General features: G+C 35.1%; 1 protein-coding gene across 7 annotated transcripts in view; it reads right to left on the bottom strand.

Moving 5' to 3' along the window:
* EML5 (EMAP like 5) overlaps positions 1-19,086 on the bottom strand; it is a 103,878-nt gene that overhangs the window by 65,420 nt on the left and 19,372 nt on the right. For 6 of the 7 annotated variants that reach the window (XM_040067684.2, XM_058421031.1, XM_040067685.2 and 3 more), the window contains exons 2-9: positions 18,329-18,488; positions 15,810-15,908; positions 15,169-15,237; positions 11,821-12,006; positions 4,532-4,667; positions 2,999-3,200; positions 1,775-1,912; positions 808-1,064 (exon numbers count right to left, since the gene is read on the bottom strand). In XM_040067684.2, coding sequence (XP_039923618.1) covers positions 808-1,064; positions 1,775-1,912; positions 2,999-3,200; positions 4,532-4,667; positions 11,821-12,006; positions 15,169-15,237; positions 15,810-15,908; positions 18,329-18,488 — 1,247 coding nt within the window. Of the gene's footprint in view, positions 1-807; positions 1,065-1,774; positions 1,913-2,998; positions 3,201-4,531; positions 4,668-11,820; positions 12,007-15,168; positions 15,238-15,809; positions 15,909-18,328; positions 18,489-19,086 lie in introns of those variants that run through there. The other variant, XM_058421034.1, reaches the window with a different exon arrangement.

Below are 19,086 nucleotides of genomic sequence, written 5' to 3'. Positions count from 1 at the left end.
ATAATACACAGTTACCGCAAATATAAATACTCCAAAGATGAGTGGGAAAAATATAGAATATTATGTAAAGAGTATATGCAACAGACAGAAGTCAAGCCTCGTGATAAATACTGCCACTGACATATTCTAATAAGGACTACTTAAATGTCAAGCTTTAAGAGAGTGGGTATGTCCTCTACAGGGGGAACTACCTTGATAGAAATTATTTCAAGACTATGGGACACTTCAGTCATGTTTTCAAGAAAATCATCTTGAAAACACTTGCAATAACTGGGTTGTCACAAAGTTCCTCATTGTAAAAGCTGTTTTAAGTTGAATTCCTCAGTCTGCTGAAAACATAGTCCTACAAAAACAAATGCCTCTTCTGAGCTGCAATGTAGTGATTATTCCACATATTTTAAAAACCATTCAGTGAAATCAAATGATAATCCGTTTAATATCCAAGCTCCATAAGAACGAAGATATTAAGCTATTGCAAAATTTAATTTAAATGCTGCATTTTAATTCTCCTAAAAAGAGTGTGAGCAAAAATTTACTTTTGAGAAACAAATTATAAGGCAGCATCTCTAGCATAAAAAGATGCATTGGAAAGAAGAATAAACATGTAAAGATAAAAATATTTCAGTAACTTTGCCAGAAAAACGCTGTACTTATTCAAATACGGCAAATACTCTCATGAACTTACAAAACCTTCCTCTATACACCCATGCTTTGAACAAGGATTTACATTTGGCTTTTTTTACAAAACCACTATATGTTATTTCTGTTTTAAGTAACAAATAACATGAAAGAAACTCAGAATCTTACCTGGCATTCTGTAAAAAAGTCTCTTTCCATTGCCATCATTGGTCTGTAAGTATTTACTGTCTGAAGACCAATCCATATGCGTGATGAAACTTAAGGATCCTATACATTCCCCAACTTTCTTGTATCGCTGAACAACGCCATATACATCCACTGAGCTGTCATTGGAACCAACAGCTAGGAAATTCCCATCTGGAGAATATTTGAGTTCATGAATAGCTTCTTTCCTGTCTTTGATATGAACAACCTCAGTCATATCTCTGTAGTATAAAAGAAAGCACGTCATAAGTAGAGAAGAGCCTCATCACACTGTTAAGTTCCCAATCTAAAAAATGAACAAGATTGTGAAATTATATATTGAATTTAACTATCCTATGTGCAAACACAACACTGCTGCTTTTAGAGTTGGCTAGGGCTTCATGGAGATAAAAAGAAGGAAACAGTGACACAAGAAGAGCTGAGGGGCAGTGGGCTGAGGAACAGCGAACAAAACGAACTGTTCAAACTGGGTCCACAAGAAAATATCATCAGGTAGATTATGAGATCTTTATTCACGCCGGCATAGAAACTTCACTCACACGAGACGAGACATCTCATTTTCCTTTTAAAACTGTGAGATCACAGCAGCACAAGGCAGTACTGGTTTTGTATGCATGTGCTGACAGCAGAATTCCAACACATGAAAACAAATTAGGAAGTAATGAAGTTTTATTTCTTAGTAATTTAAGGATAATTCATAAATCTAAAACCTAAAGTAAAACATTTCCTAGAACACTGCCACTCTCTGCAAATGGACCAATATACTTTTTCAAATGGGTTGTTATAGAAAACCATGAACATATCCAGCACACATTTAAAAAACCTGAGCACCCTCCGCAATTTAAACCAAAAATGCAAACGACCACTTGCATGGCCACAAGAGTATCAGAATATTAAGAGTGTACCTATTTTTATTATTTTTGCAGCATACCTGACTCGAAGCACAGTGAAAGAGCCATCCTTCATTCCAAGAGCGAGGTGGATCCCATCAGTACTAACCGCGGCACAGCGAATGGGCTCCTCCATGTTGCACCGGGCAATCAGAGCGTGGTCGATTAAACTCCAGATTCTACAACAAAGCAATTATTCCAAATGTAAAATGGGTGTGCAGCTTTGTCATAGGTAAGATGAAGCCCTCAATTTCTGCACAGTGCTGGACATGGCAGTGTCCCTATTTTAAAATCATTTTCCACAACAAAAATCTAAGACGCAAGAGTGAATTTTGCATACAGCAAGAAATATTCTTATATTTTAAAAGGAGAGAATATCTCTATTGAGAAAATGTGGAGATAGATTAATTTTGGTTTTCTGAATATAAAAAATGATAGCACATGACAGTACATACTTTTAGACTATTCCTACAAAAATTCTGCTACTTTGATAATCATTTTAGCCAGAAACATTAAATACAATTAAAGACTTTGATCAGTACAAACAACTTTTCCTATTAAAAAGTCATTGATAACTCCTTATAACTAATAATAATAAAATACGTAAGTTTTTAAAACATATTATTATTTACAATCATATCAGGAATTTGAGAGTAATATTTCAATATTAATAATTGGATTATGGATTTGCTTAACCGGGTTACACTTCAGATATTTAACAAAAATGCCGACACATTTAACTTATAAGAAAGAAAAGGTGGTTTTGACCAAAAGAAATAGAGATGAACATGTAAGAGGAAGAAATTTGGTGTACTTTCTGAGAATTTATATTCTGTTTACAATGCATGGACTAGGTTTGATGAAACTCACAAATTAAACGTTAATTTGCATGATTTGGAAAAAGTAAATATGCTAAGAGTAAAATGTGTAAGTTTTTATCACAGTTTTTTTTTTTTCTTTGCAAGCTATGCACGCTTAACATAACCCCTTAAAAGGAAAGACTTAAAGGATACTTGTCTCTGAGTGCTCAATGTTAGCCTAAATGAAATTTTTTTCAAATTTCTTATACGGGAGGTTTTGGGAAACAAATACTTTCACCGTATTTTACTACTGGAGAGCACTAATTTCATGCATAACTTAACTTCAGAAGTACATCAATGCCATATTTTACTAACTTCAAAATGTATACATTTCAATTAGATTGCCTATAAAATTAGTTGATTGCATAAAACTGTATGCAGTTTAACAAAGAAACAAAATTTAACCTGACTGATCGATCGTCACTTCCAGTCATGGCCAGGGGTTTGGTAGGATGGACAGCCAAAGCCCACAGCTCTCCTTCACAGTGCCCCTGCATTATCAGGAAAGGCTTATTACGCTCATGCACCACAATTTCAAAAATTTCACTATCTTGTGTCCCAACGAGTATATGGTCTCCTCTCCAGCAAACACTTCTTACAGAGAGACCTGTAGAAGAGATTGTTACGGAGAGATACATCCTCAGAACTTGTAAAACAAAGGCAAAGTAGCAAAAGACAAAGCATAAAAGCAAGAAAATGTCAAGATGTATCCATATCCCTTCTATTATTCCTGGATTTACTTCTTTTGCGCCTTTTATCTATTTCATAGACAGTGGCATACTTTCCCTTGGAATGTAAACTTTTTGTGACTATTTGGAGGATATATATAGAGTATATCAAGAGGTAAGACAACGGAGTAGCAGAAAATGCAATTATAAAAATGAGCAAGAGGACAGGTATTAGGCAATCCTCAGAAGTAGGTAAGAAAAAAAAGAGTGAAGGGAAAAGAATGAGGAAACTCATTTCATTCAAGATTAAGTTTTTTTTAAAATCTTGCTCTGTCATAGGCATTTGACAAGGCAAAAGTTTATGGTAAGAGTCTGTTTCATCAGAAGTAAAGGAGGCAAACTGGAGGTGAGAAAAAGTCTGAAAGAATGAAATGGAATTAAACAGCTTTCAGCTACATGCATCACAACTGAGAGGCAGCAGCTGAGTAAATTTAAATCAGAGTCACTCTGCTGGGCATATTTAAAATTAAAATCCATCTTGTTGCAATACTTCACAATTTTGGTGGGAATGCCATGTCAATTACAGCATACAAAGATTTAACTTGTAATTAGTTATGTATTTACCCTGGATATCTCACTGCTATCAGACATTCTAGCACATTTTCTAATTCTTGGCAAGATATTAGAAAATAACAAAAGTGACTGGGGGCGAAGAAAACCAAATGCCAACAAAAGCAATATTGTAAGTGACATTAGTGTTTCAGTACATGTTTGTATTCTTATCCTAAATCATTACAGCAGCAATATCTGAAACACACTGGGTAAAACTTTAGCATGACATGAACAGTAACTGAAGTCATAGTTACAAGTGAGTAGTTCTAATTTCCACAAAACTATAGATAATATCCAAATAGTTTTAATGAAAATTCGGATAACTAGCAAATGAAATTGTTTTACTCCATTGTTTTACACTGTAGATCTCACTGCCTCAAGTTCTCTTAAAGCATTACTGGTCCTTGTTAAAAACTGCTGTGCTCTAGAAACAATGAGCATAAAAAAATTAAATCTGTGTCTACATCCTCATCATATGTACTGTTTGTAAAAGTAGCTGTGACCTTCACACTAGTGAGCATGATCTACTCTATTTCTAGCAAATAGTTCATAGTAACGTACATAAAACAACACTTTGGGCTTTAAAGTCTTTTCTTGTTCAAAACACTGATAAATTTCCTCTCTAATGGTATATTGAAAGTGACAAACTTCTCTTTACCTTTATATCCCTGGTCTGTTTCCCTGAGATCAATCACAGTAATTGGTTTAAAATTTAAGTCCCACAAGCGAACACAGCCATCTCTGCCACCAGTGGCAAACCCCTCTTCACATGCATTCATGCTGAAAATTCCTGCCTAAAGAGAGAACACACACAGATTAGAGAAAACCAGCATGCAACTAATACAAGCTTCAAATATGAGCAAGTCAGAAATGGAAACAAAATCAAACCAAGCAGAATTACCCACAAGTGATGAGCAGTAAGTGAATGGCTGCAAGAGTGCCTTCCTTCTGATGATGATCATCATAGTGATGCTGCATTTTATCCCTAGAAAGAGCTTAATTTCATATCATCTTGCCTTAGGACCTGGTCCAATTCTAATCAATGTCAGCATGAAGATTTCCCATGATCCCTGGTTAGGCTTCGTTTAGGGTCTTTGTTGCTCATACTCAGCTGCTATACAACAATGCAAAAACCATCTAGGGGGGGTTTTTTGGTTGTGGTTTTTTTGTTTTTTGTTTTTTTTTTAAACCAAGGAAGACTGATTAAAAATTTAAGTTTAGAAATAAAACTTAAGAAAAATAGTGATCATGCTGTGCCATTGAAAAATTAATATGAATTCTTATTTTAAAGGCAAATATCAGGAAACTAAATCTAACCCATTTTCTTCAATTTGTTTGATACATGTTTTCTTCAGGATAACAAAAAGGCAAGGATGATATATGTAGTATTAAAATAAAGATACTATAGCCACATAGCCACTATATTTGGTTTAATGATAGGTATCTAAATGGCATACATACTATTAGGGGTTTTTTTTAATTACCTACACAACTCACTAGCCTTATGTTCAGAAATAACTCACATATTTCAGTAAGCAAAGCTACTAAAAGGGCAACTTTAGCTGATAAGTCCATGAGAAGTTTAAACAAAATTGCTCTATATTTATTTAAAGTACGTAATATTCAGCTATGATAAAAGTAAAGAAGAGAGCATTAGAAACAATAGAAGAGAAAATCTGTCTCTAACTCCTGTCCAAAAGAAAGCAGAATATCCATTAATATACACATATCTTCTATAATATTGGTCTGAAATTTCAGTTTTGTAAAGAAGTAAAATTCCAACAGTTCTTTAGATAGGGTCCAGATGTTATAGTAATGCACATTATCTGCAAGGGTAAAAGCAATTTGCAAAGGAGAGATTGTCTTTTGGGGGAAAGTAAGCTGTACACTCATAGAAGAAATGAGGTACAATGTGACTTGTGAGAATTCTGGGGTACTCATGACTATTTTCTCCTACCAGTATGCTTTTTCTTCTTAAATTACAACTAAGAAAAATATTATAATGGACTGGTCATAATGAAATATAGATTCTGTTTGCTTCTCTAGCATCAGGTAACAAGGATATAATTTTTCATGTTAAGAAAAAGGAAATCTCTCAGCTTTCACAAAAAAATAAGCCTACTAGAATGTCAAATGACAACCAAACCCGAAAGACTAGGGTGACAGAACTCAAATTTTTTGACATGTCATGTCCATTTACAAGAAAGAGAGTTTCTTCAAAAAGACAAGCCACAAGTTCAGGAGCAGTACATGTCTAAACAGAAATGTAGTGGAATTTTTAAGTCATAAGCAGCTTAGAAGGCTAATTCTCATTATCTCTAACGTCTTGAAAATCCTCTGTTTCTCTAGGAGCCTAGAGGTTTTTGAAAATACAGCACAAACTGTATTTGTTTTTCTCTATGTGTCTGTCTGTTTTACTGCATTAGCCATTAGTATTGTGAGAAGAAGTCTTATGAGGAACAGCTGAGGGAGCTGGGCTTATTTAGCCTGGAGAAAAAGAGACTCAGGGGAGACCTTATCACTCTCGACAGCTTCCTGATAGGAGGCTGCAGCCAGGTGGGAGTCAGTCTCTTCTTCCAGGTAACAAGTGACAGGATGAGAAGAAATGGTCTCCAGTTGCACCAGAGAAGGTTTAGATTGGATACCAGTACAAATTTCTTCACTGAAAAGGTTGCCAGGTATTGAACAGGCTGCCCAGGGAAGTCCTAGAGGGATAATCCCAGGAAGTGTTCAAAAACAGGTGAATGTGGCACTTGTGGGTAGGGTTTAGTGGTGAACACAGCAGTGCCAGGTTAAGAGTTGGACTCTAATCCTGGACGCCTTTTCCAGCCTTAGTGAGTCTAAGGCTGGAAAAGGCATCCATAATTCTGATAGAATTCTATGATTCTAGGTGCCATGGAATAAATAAAATCTAAAGGAATTCCAGCTCATTTGGTAGCATATGCTGAATTCTGTCCAAGTCTTTTAAGGCTCTTTTTGGAATGCAATCTTGATAATAGAATTATTTTCTTTTCTCTAATTAACTCTTTCCAAAATCCATTATTTAATTAGTTAGTATTAAAAAAATAATCAGACATTTGGCGATGTGGGAGCTGGCAGAATGCTCTGAAGATAAGATCAAGTGGATCCAGCATTAATCTGTTTTCCATTCCACAGAATATCCTTATCTTGAAAGGAACATACTGGTTGCCAAGGAGATTTGGCAGATGTGCTTGCTCAATCTCTGGAAATGCAATAGGACACTCATTTCAGTCTTTGTGCCACTGGGATAACAGAACGAGATGAAAACTATAAAAATGTCCCTCATTAATGGGGACTGTAAGTATCTATGGAAAAAGCTGAGCTTTGCTACATTTCATATAATTGTTACACTCTGGGCTCACACTTTAAGGGGAAAAGACAAATTCTTTACTGGGGCAGCTTGACCAGTAAATCCTTCCTTTTTTAAACAGACAAGATTGTTAATGCAAATCAACTTTGGAGTCTTCATGCTTCTTTAATCCTTCAGCCTGAAATTGTCATTAACATAATTTGATTCTTCATGGTTAAAAACCCTCTAGCAGTAGTGAGAGGCAAACTCTCTTTTACAAATTTTCTTTTACAAATTCTTCATTTCACTTCCTAATGAACATGAAAATTCTGGAAATAACATCTCAAATCGATCAACATTTTCTCAGAATGCTGAATATTTCCTGTTTTTTCAGCATAACCAGCTGGTATCACATCTGTGTTCCCTCAAATTTGGGGGGAAAAAAAAAAAGCTGAATGGGAGCAAATTAAATAAATAAATGCCCAGATCTACCAGAAATTATAGTTGAAAGCTGGAAAAGTACAAAAAGAATTTGACAAAGATGATCCCTTCTGCATGAATACTTAGCCACTGCTTGAATCCAAGAAGTTTCCAATACTGAAGCAGTTTATGGTTTTCTATTGCTGCTGGACCTATCTTGCCCTCAATGCCCTAAATGCAGTTGTTTGTATAAATTCACCACTCTAACTCTGACTATGCAATTCCTAAAACACATGTTGACTGCAGCTAGCTATAATTAGGACCAAGCTTGGAAGATCACCCAGAAACTTCAGAAACAACTGACTACTACTGAGCAACATGGAGAACAGAGACACTGTATCAACACAAAAACAACTCCAGCGCCTCTTTCTTACTCCCAGATGCCACGACAGAAACAGAAATGTAAAGCAACACATATGCAGGGCACTTACACTGAGACATTTTCTCTCCCAATATATACTGCGCAGTAAGGAAATGGATTGTAAACATTTAAGATAGGCGTTGGTGAGTTTACAGTGGAGAGACACTATTGTCAAATACAATCTTCCTGTCTAACAAATAATCCAAAAAACAGTTTAAAAATGTGCATATTACTATAAAAATTTAAAGTAGTTGTCTATATACCTCTCATTGGCTAAAAGAAGTGGACAGTTACCTTTGAAACCAATGACTAGTCAAAGCAGCAGGAGAAAATACTGCATGACTTAATGTGTTGGTACATGATACTAGCTTAAAACCATTCATTTAAGTTCATTATATTGTTTCCATCTATATTTAATTAGTATCCAGCCAACTGACATAGGCGTGCAATAGTTTTAACACAGTGCCTGTTATTTAACCTTGAGCTTGTTATTTAACCTCAGTTTCTGACATCAATCCACACAACTTTAATGTGTACCTCTGAAAGACTATCTGAAAATTAATTATTCATCTGCTGAGAAAGCATCTTACGTACATTTACTATGCAAGGCAAAAGCATAGCACACAAGAACCTTTAAAACATACAGTGTTTTAACTAAGCATACAATTTTGTCTTAATATCCAAGTAACATCTTGTAGTATCTCAATAGTCATGGACTACCGTGAATGTAGAACATATAAAGTGATAAGTGGAAGATTCTGTAATCTGTTCTTTGCACTTTACACAAATGATACATCTAATAAAAGATTTTTTTTTAATTTATTAACTCTCCATAGCCAGACCCATGACCTACAAATAATCTCAAGCAGTATTACCATTGCCAGTGAATTTAGACATGATTTCATGTTACTGTTTTCTTTCTTGCCTTTAAAATTTTCATTGTTAGAATTATTATTTTGGAGGCAAATCTAGAATTGGAGTTGCCCATTGTTATCCATTGTTCCATGCACACGAACTCTGTGTCTTAACTCCTCAACTCTGCTCATTTGCATCTTTTCCCACTTTTCATTCCTACTCCTATTTTAAGTGAACACACTAATCCTCTTCCAACTAACTCTCCTGTCACCTCAACTTATGTGCTTTCAACTTTTTGTTCTTACTCAAACTCAGATAGAAATCTGCAGGAAACTCTAGTTTCCTCTCTCTTAGTATTGCTATGACAGTATGAGCTTGGTTGCTCATACTGGGAGACCATGGTTTATTTTTCACACTGAATTATTCTTAAAATGAAAAATGTCTTTTCTGCTGGGGCAACTGCAACAAAGAGAACCAACTTTTGAAAAGAAAAGGTTTTCTATATTAACGCAGAAAATGTCTTAATAATAACTTAATAAATCTGGGGCTGGACTATTTCTCCACATCATTAATGTGCTTTAGAAACTGTTTTCCAGTGTCTCAGATATTTGCTATTTATGCTGCAAGAAAAAAATAGTATTTATGTAAATAATGAGACATCTTCCTTCAATAAGATTACAGTTTATGTCACACCTGTTGAGGAGTAATGATGCAGGATTACAGGAACGCAGGGGTGACATTTCCAACACTAGCAGATCAAAGAGAAATTTGTATCAATTCCCTACTACAATATGTACACTGTCCCTTCAACAATATACATACACCATAAATCTTGTTATTTACACTTGCATTTTCTTTGAAAAAGAAGCACATAATTTATAATTTATAAAATTAGGTACATTAATTTATTAAATAAAATAGCCATAAAAGACCATGATAATATTTTAGTATGGCTGAAGAGATACTGTCATTCCAAGTTTCCATATGTTTGGCTTAAAGTAGTCTGTCAATATTATCCTTTAATGTAATTTTTTTTAATTGAAAAACATGGTCTTATTTTGTTGGAAAGAAGTTTCCAGATTTTACTGTTTTTGTTTTTTTTTTCCCTGAAATCTGTGAGATTTGTAGTGACTCTAATCTCTTGTAAAAATGAATTTCAAAGACATGAACTAGTGTCCCTAGTTAATTTCTAGTACTGCAAAGTACAATTCCATTGAGCCTAGATGACAGAGCCAAAAATAGAAGGCTAGATGAGATCTACTCCAAGGTCACCTGAGCTCTGTCCATTGATGTTACTGAAGATAAGGATGTTACTGCACTTCAAATTTGATCTTATGGTCGGCTAAGAACCGACACAGCACATAAAGGAATGGAGGCAACAAGCTCTCATAATCTTATGTTTATCAGTTGTGTCATTTCATACTTAAACAGCTGAAAAGCATTGGATTATTCTGAGAAATAAACTGTTGCTATTCAAAATAGTCCAAGTAACAAGTATGTTAATATGCAGGATAGCTGTCTCCTACAGCACCAACAGGATGGGAGAATATTTTGGCATTAGTTTTCAACAGGAGAATAAGTGCACTCTTTTCTCTGGGAATCGAGGTCTGCATATGCAATGTCCAATCATCTCAGAAAAAGACAGAAAAAACCAGAACACTATTGAACACTTACTACGAAGACTGAAACCAGATCTCAAGTTACAGAGCAAGAATCAGAGATAACTCCACACCATAAACACCCTCTCATACTTCTTGATTTACAAATTGGGCCTTCTGGAATACATTCCATATTTCTACAGATGCATACAGAACAGCGTGCTTGTGTGAGTTTATCTGTAATTTTTTTATAAGCATATACACATACACTTCTATGTATATAAAGAAATATGAAATGCAAAATATAGTCTGGGATACATTTCACACACAGATGTTCCTCATAACTTTATCTTTGTTCATAACCAGAGACAGTGTCATTATACAACTGTCTGAATGAGCACTCCAATCACTCTTGAATGATTAGTTCATTCAACAAGCTGCAATGATCCCGAATGTGTGTTTCTAAATCTTTGGTAAACCAAGAGTCTCCTTACTACAACTGACTGCAACCTCTCCCACACACATGACATTCCTCGCTTCATCCTCTCCATTCCACCTCATTAAATCACAGAGTGACTCTTATACTTCAGTTGCAAATGTCAGGCCTCCCAGTACAACAGGCCAGTTAAAACAAACACATTCTTACAAGCAAGAATCATTAACTGTTATTGATTTTTATCTAGAATTTTGAAGCTGCAATATCAGAACTCATATGCTTGTTTTTTCACAACATGTAAATTTCTAATATAGGAACTTCAAATAGTCTCAAGAAGGTACAATGCTTGTCAAAACAAAAATTACCATTCAACCAGCAAATCATATAGCTTCATAAAGTGACCTTAGCAGTTTCATGCTTCATAGGTTAAACCAACCAGAAACTGGTTGGCTTTGTTTTCAAGTGATACTTGGACAATTAGAAGTACGATCCCACATATTACCTAAGAAAAAGTAATGAGGATTTTCACAGTTCAGTATGCATAAATCAGACTGCAAACCAAAAAGTGAGGATTTTTGCTGCTTACTTTAATCACAAACCCATATGCTTTGAAATAACATAGAAAATGTAATTAAAACCCACATAGCAAAATTATAACCACTTTATATTCATATTAAACATTTCAATTAAAAGAAGATATTACCAAGCACTTTGGAACATTTTTATTAAGCTTTCACTGAGCTGCCGTCACTTTTCAAAGCTGTATACCGTTCTAAAAAAATATTCAGGTAAGACATCCTGAGTATGAAACCATTTAGAAGCACAGACAAGGTGACCTTGTGTTGCTCTTTCCAGCTTTCGAGAAATCTACTTAACATTTAACATGAACTTAGAGAGATAAACTTACAGCATGTGCTCCCTGTATTGTCCGTACAAGGTTGATTCCCTTCCACACGTAGATGTCTCCATTCAGTGCGCCGGAATACGTCACTTCATCCCTTGCACAGGCGAGGCACAGGATAGTCTGGAGATCACCGGTCTTGCCAAAGACACCACGTTTCGGTGTCAATGAATTGCCACACAAGCTCCAGAACTGTAACGTAAAGTGATTTAGAAAGATGGCCATTTTGCTAATACCTTATAATTTAATATGTACATCTGAAAGAGAAGTACTTTGCCTGCCATTCATCCCCTTTTACATGCCTTAGTTCTCCAGTTTAATAATGTCTTATGTTATTAACCAATCTTTCCATAAAATCATCATAAGAGAGTAGTTGAGAAGGAATTTTGGGATAACAGTATTAAATCAAACTAAAATTCTTTCAAATAATATTTTGTGAGTCAGTTGTATTTTCAGTTATTTGGAAAAGCACTTCATAATAGAGTTATCTTTCTTTGATGACTTTCATGCTGAAAATGCTGCATTTGTACTTTATGCTACTTTATACATTTAAAGATGCCACCTAAGCACGTAGATTTCTGACAAGACTCTATTTGCTCTGTTGGAGCTGGTTTTATTGTAAATGTATTTCTCATCAGAACCATGGATCACACAAAGTAGCCATCTGAGGTAGAGATTTTTACGAACTTTCTATTAAACCATTTGTATGTAATTGCAGCAATCACAAAAGTGTGAATTCCCTCCTAGGTCACCCAACGTGTACCAATGCATCCTGAGCCAAAGACATGCAAAGTCTCTTGTCAGAGCACAATACTTGCCAACTAAGTCTCCAAATAAACACTGTAGTTTCTGACATTTCCGCAAACAGGAAGCACTTGCATACTCCTTTCAAACCCTCCTGTCCAAACATATAAATGTACACTGGAAAGTGAAGCTGGTGAAGTAATCCAGTGCAAAACTTGAAAACTGATTTGAAATCACTGCTGACAGGTTACTCTTCCTTGGTCTCAGCATATAGAGTTTCCTGCATACATGTTTATGGAACTGTATTTCACAGCGAGGCACTCTGTTACCAATAATCAATTCTAAATTCTGAGCAGACTTCAATTAATATCAGGTAATGTAAGACATTACCATGAATAGATTTTTGTACCTGCAATACTGTAATTCAAAAATAACCAGAAATTACCATTACTGATTAGAATAACTAGTACTGATTAGAAAAATCCAAGGATCTGAACTAGTTGTGCTGGTTTGGGCTGGGATAGTTAATTTTCTTCACAATGGCTGGGATGGGGCTGTGTTTTGGATTTGGCTGAACACAGTGTTAATAATACAGAGATGGTTTTGTTATTGCTGAGCAGAGTTTGCACAGCCCGGGGCTCTTCTGGTTACCTACTGCAACACTGGTGAGGAAGTTTGGGGTGCATGGGAGGCTGGGAAGAGACACAGCCAGGACGGGTGACCCCAAGTGACCAAAGGGATATTCCAGCCCATATGGCATCATGTGCAGTATATAAAGTGAGAGGAAGAAGGGGCGGGGGGAGGGAATGACATGGGACACTTGCAGTGATGGAGTCTTCCCAAGTCACTGTTACGTGTCCTCTCCTGGAGGTGGTTGAACACCTGCCTGCCCATGGCAAGCAGTGAATTAATTCCTTGGTGGGCTTTGCTTGCAGGTTTGCTTTCTCTATTAAACTGTCTTTACCTCAACCCATGAGCATTTACCCTCCCAATTCTCTCCCCAGTCCTGCTAGTGGTGGAGTGATTGAGCACCCAGTTGGGGCTTAGCTGCTGGCTGGGGTGAAACCATGACAGTAGTATTTTTTCAACTAAAGTAGAGATTTCATGACGTAGACCATGTTGTTTCTTGAGAAGCAACTACATAGTCACTTCATAAATCAAACACTTAGCTCCAAAGTGGAAGCAGGTGATGTATCTACGAAAAGTAATTTTTCAATATCAGTTCACTTGGAATTATCTACATAACTCGATTAAGTACTATTACAATTTGCATAAAATATCATCTGAGAAAAAATACAATAATATTAAAAGCATGAAAGTAATTCTTTATATCTGAAAGAACAAGAAGGTGTGGTTTAAGAAAAACGCACATCAACAAAAATCTCTTGCCTGATTCAAATGTCTAAGTACCTCTAGAATTATGATTTTCAATAATGTTTTTGCAGATGAAACAGCAATAATTTTTAAAATTATGTTGCTATTTAGAAAGGCTTTGTAGAGCCTTAAAAGTTGCTCAAACTTTTGCTTATCTAAATAGGTATGTTTTGACGTCATAAAGTCATCTTAAATCACTGATGGCAAATATTAGCTTACTATTGCCATAAAGGTCCTCTTAGAGAAGCAGAAAATAAAAGATCATTATTAAGCAAGTTCATGGAATTCTGTAATGGACATGCTAAACACTATGCTAAATCAGACTTATGCAATCTAGCCAACAGATTTAAGACTTTTTCCAGTAAGCCATTAATACATATTACTTCAAAAGTTCATTGTATAAAAGACAACACATTTTCCCCTTCAGGGGAAACTCCACACAACAGCAATACAGGGCTTTCAAGATGCCATCTACTGCTGTTATGTGGTAACACAGAAAACTGCATTGAGAAGACAGTGACTTTTGACTGACATGAAACACAGTTCCTAATCATTTATAATCCTGTTGACAAAGTTAAACCTGAAAAAGAAGCTGTTTCTGTACAGAATTTGCTACATGGATCAAACCGAGAACGCTTGAAAAACACATGAACTGTCCAAATTATGAATCCTGTAACAGGTACGGAGTGCTCCAAATGACAAAGGCATGAATACAAGCAGAGAAAAGAATTAAAAGAAAGGAAAATGCTTCTCTTCCTTTCTCTTCCACTGTCTCCTCATACTATCACTAAATGGTAAGAAATGTTTTTTTCAATTATTTCACCTCTGTAGTGCAGCAATTCATTCACTGTTCAAGATTCAGAAAACTGGCCACCTGGAGTCACCTTAAACATGTGCATCCTGTCTTACACTCCTTTGGATTTCAAACAGTGTGTTTTAGAGAAGCTAAATTTTAAATTATATTACAGTCATTACATTCAATGCAACTGGCAACTGTTTCACTCCTACTGCATTACTTCTGCCAGGGCAGAGAGGGTCTGTTTCTCACTATACAGATCTTATAACATACCTAGTGTAGTCTGGTGTGATTCATGATTGCAGATCTAAGAACTAATATTATTCTTACACAAGACCTTCCATGTTATCATTCTATATTCCTTTTTGATTTTTATATATTTTATAGAACACATATTGCTGCAGCTTAAATATTTTATAAATGAAGAGTTATTTCTTTACCTTGATGTGTTTTACACCACAGCTGACGAGCTTGTTTGGCTGGTATAAATCCCAAGAAATATCAAATATCTGCACAAAAAACCCAAGGATGTCAGCAGAGATGGCCTTTCTAGCATAGGACAGTTAAAACAGTAAAAACCTTTAGCAAATTAACAGGGAGTTTGGAATATTTTAAATGGATCTATTGGAAAAAATTTTTTATCCTCTCATTCCATACTGAAATTTCAATATACACCCAATATATTCTGTTCCCCCCCCACCTTGCCCCCCAAGAATAATTAAAACACATTATAAAAAATATTAAGGTTCATTTGCAGACTAGAAAAATTTAAGCAATTATTGGCATTTTGATTTCCCATATGGGGATTAGGGTCTAAGAAGTGCATTAATTGTGCACTTTCCCTATATGTTTTTGGTCTCAACAAGCCATACACAAATAAATATTGAGTTACACATTTTATTCTAGAAATAAATGCAGACATCTTAAATATCTTCATATATTTTATGCATATGAATCTTTAGGCAAATTTAATTTCTAAAACAAAATGGTTTTTGTTCAGACATAAGTCTAGTATGTATATACAGACATGGTTTAAAGAATTAAAATGACATTGATGCTCAGGCTATTTAGTTATACTTACTCTGTCTGTATGACCAGGAGCCATTGATAACAATTTTCCTTTTCTCCAGTCCCATACACAAACTGTGTTTTTTGAATCCAAGCCAACCGAGACCAAACGCTAAACGTGTCCAAATTAAACAAATAAAAATAACTCAATATATTAATGAAAGCCAAAGTCATTATTTTGAATGAGTTGCAAAACATGTAACATATTTGATATAGAAGGAATAACTTCATTTTGATATAGAAGAAAACATAAGCTGTATCGTACACCAAAGCTTACATAGATGCATCTTCTCAGGTACAACATCATGACCATAAAGGTCTTAGATAACAACATATTTCTGATTTATAGTGTTTAATATATATAACTATATATAGCACACATGGCAAGCTGTAGTCAGGAGACATTTGCAGAAAAAGGAATAATCGTTGAAGTTAAAGAAATTATGTTTATCTTTAATTATATGTAACTTGCAGAATTTAGGATTTATTTTACAAGTCCAAGAGATACAAAAAAAAAATATTTGCTTCAATCTTCTTTGAAACAAGCAGAAGATTAAAAACAGCTAAATGCTTTGAAAGTCTCTTGCTTGATTCTTCAAGACACATGTGAGTAAATTTTTCCTTCAGAATACTTTCTCAAAGCAGAATTTAAAAGGCCTCAAACATAATTTCATTAAGTCTTTATGGTTCAGAAAGAGTTTGAAGCCATTTACACTGTAAAACTAGGGTGGACAAAAGATTATTCCAAAAAAAAAAAAAAAACCAAAAAACCAACCCCCCAAAAATAAAATTTTGTGATCTTCCTGTGCTTTGCAGGCTGTCTTGACTGTGAAGACATCTTGCACAGATTTCTTGACATGAATGATTGACTAAATTAACCACTTGTATTGTATCTGTTAACCAGTCAAAATGCTATTTTTCCTATATTAGAAATTCTCATAGAAAGACTAACAGGACTGATTAAAAAAATAAAATAAAATAAAATAAAGCAGAGTGATTTGGCTTAATTTTTAAAGAAAATGAATATTTTTGTTCAGTTTTTGCATGAATTGTGCCATTCTGAAGTTGATAAATGAAAGTTTTTCAAATTTTTTGGGCAAAGCTTTTTCACTGTTCAGCAGTTAACACTTACACACATTAAAGACAAATTTACCTTCAATTTTTACATATATTATCCAGTGAGTTTGTAAAACCAGAAACAAAATCCAAACTTGAATCATAATCTTTTTTTCCCAAAGACAGAAACCTATTCCAAATAACATAACTCCTTTACTGTCTGAAAAACTCAAAGATTATGAGAAGAAAAATAAACAAATTAAGTACAATTTCTATCCATGCTTCTTATTTATTAATACTAAAAAACTCTAGCCTTTCTGTTTGACCTCTGAAAAATTAGAGTATTTCAATCCTAATTTGATGTATCTTGACCTTAAATTATGAAGGCCATTCAAGGGAGTGAGTGATACAATTTTACACAACAAGAACAATATAGAGAAAAGATGTCGCTGTGAAGTAGGAATGATGTTCTAGAAAGAAGCTGACTCTAGAAGTTGACTTCCTAAACAATGAGAGGTCATTTCAACAAGATCAGAACTTTCCTACAACAATTACATGTTTGAACAGAAACAAGTTATAGGTAGGCTTCCTCTTGGGTTCAGCACAGCTCTGTTTGATATTCTCTTAAGGACAGCAGCTGGTCTCTCCAATACATCCTCACTGAGGAAAACAGCAGTCACTAAAACATTGTCCTTTTTAGCAAGGAAAACGAACAAAGAATATAGCTAAATCTGAGTATCACAATGCAAGGCTGAGTGGGAAGGAAAGAAGTGTTTCTTAGACCAGGAAAGCATGTCTCCAGAATGGATTTTCTCAGTTAATATCTTTTCAGCTCCTACTTAACACGTAAATATAACCATTAAATTTTCCATTTCAATACATCATTCAAGAAAGTCTCTTCACTCAGAGGAGCAGGTGTCTGGTGAAAACAATCTCTGTTATAGGCAGCAGCTCTGAGAACCAATTCACTACTCAGAGAATGTTCGAAAGCAACAAAATTATAACCCAATGAAATGTTTTTATTGACTCTTTGATACAGGATACACAAGCCTGAACAATCAAAATGTGGAGGGCCACCAGTGAATGCAAAATACATGACAGAGGAGGAGATACTGCCTGAAGAAGGCCAAGATGAGTAACACAATGGGGCTGCCATCACTGGGCACAAGACATGCCTCTGCACAGGGGAGGTTCACTGTCTCCAGTCAATCGGTCTAACCTTGAACTGTGGCCCACAGACTACAAGAAACTCACTACCACCTCATCTCCACTCAAAAAGCTTTTGAAGTTACCATCTTCTTGCCAAATGTAAATATTTGGCATTCATTAGAAATGCAATTTTATCTTCCTCAACTTGAGAATAAGCAGACAAAACCTGAGACAATACCCTTCCTTTTTTTAAGAAAAACAATGTGACAAGATTTCTAATAGATAAAAATTTTATTCAAGTTTGAATAAGGAATATTAATTACATACCTGACCATCTAAATCGAAGGCCAAGCAAGCTATACCATGTGTGTGAACGTCTTTCAGAACAGATACAGTTTGCACAGTGTATGAATCCCACACGCAGATGTACGGTTCCTTCCCCACTTGACCTGTTGCCACCAACACACGTTCGGGGTGCAAAGCAAGGCTGTTTAAAAAAAAAAAAAAAAAAAAGATAAAACATTTCTGTATTAAACTATTGCTTTTGCCTAGTTAGTTGCATAGTTTGTTTTTTTTTTTCCTTAAAAATTCTTTTACAATATTTTCGCACGGATACTAGATAATAAAAAGTCATTTTGCAGCACAGATTCCACAGTAGCTGTGAAATCCTAAATATAGTACATACCAGCATCTTTCTTGAATTTAGCCTTCAAAACCGTTCTACATTTAAATTAATTGCAAAACAGTCAATAATCCTCTGTTCCAGAAGTCTTTACTAAACTTGGTCAGATTTTCATGCATTGAGAGAAATACCTTTTTTCCTTTCTTTCCTTTCCTTTCTTAAAAATCAAGAGCACAAACAGTGGAAAACAGAAATTAGTGTTTAACTATCTACACATCAATCATCAATGGAGAGATATATGCATATCCAGAAGTTCTTTATTCCACACAGTACTTGATGTCCTTTTTGAGAGAGGACAGCTTTCTGGAGCTGTCTCTCTGCTGAATGTACAGCAACCCAAAGCATGACTTGCTTAGACTAGAGGCTATGACTACACTTCAGATGACTAAAATTAAGAGGGATT

Source organism: Hirundo rustica, chromosome 6 (genome assembly GCF_015227805.2).
Source record: "Hirundo rustica isolate bHirRus1 chromosome 6, bHirRus1.pri.v3, whole genome shotgun sequence".
NCBI classification, from domain to species: Eukaryota; Metazoa; Chordata; class Aves; order Passeriformes; family Hirundinidae; genus Hirundo; species Hirundo rustica.
The sequence above is the reverse complement of the archived record's forward strand: the minus strand, read 5'-3'. Positions and strand labels throughout refer to the sequence as shown.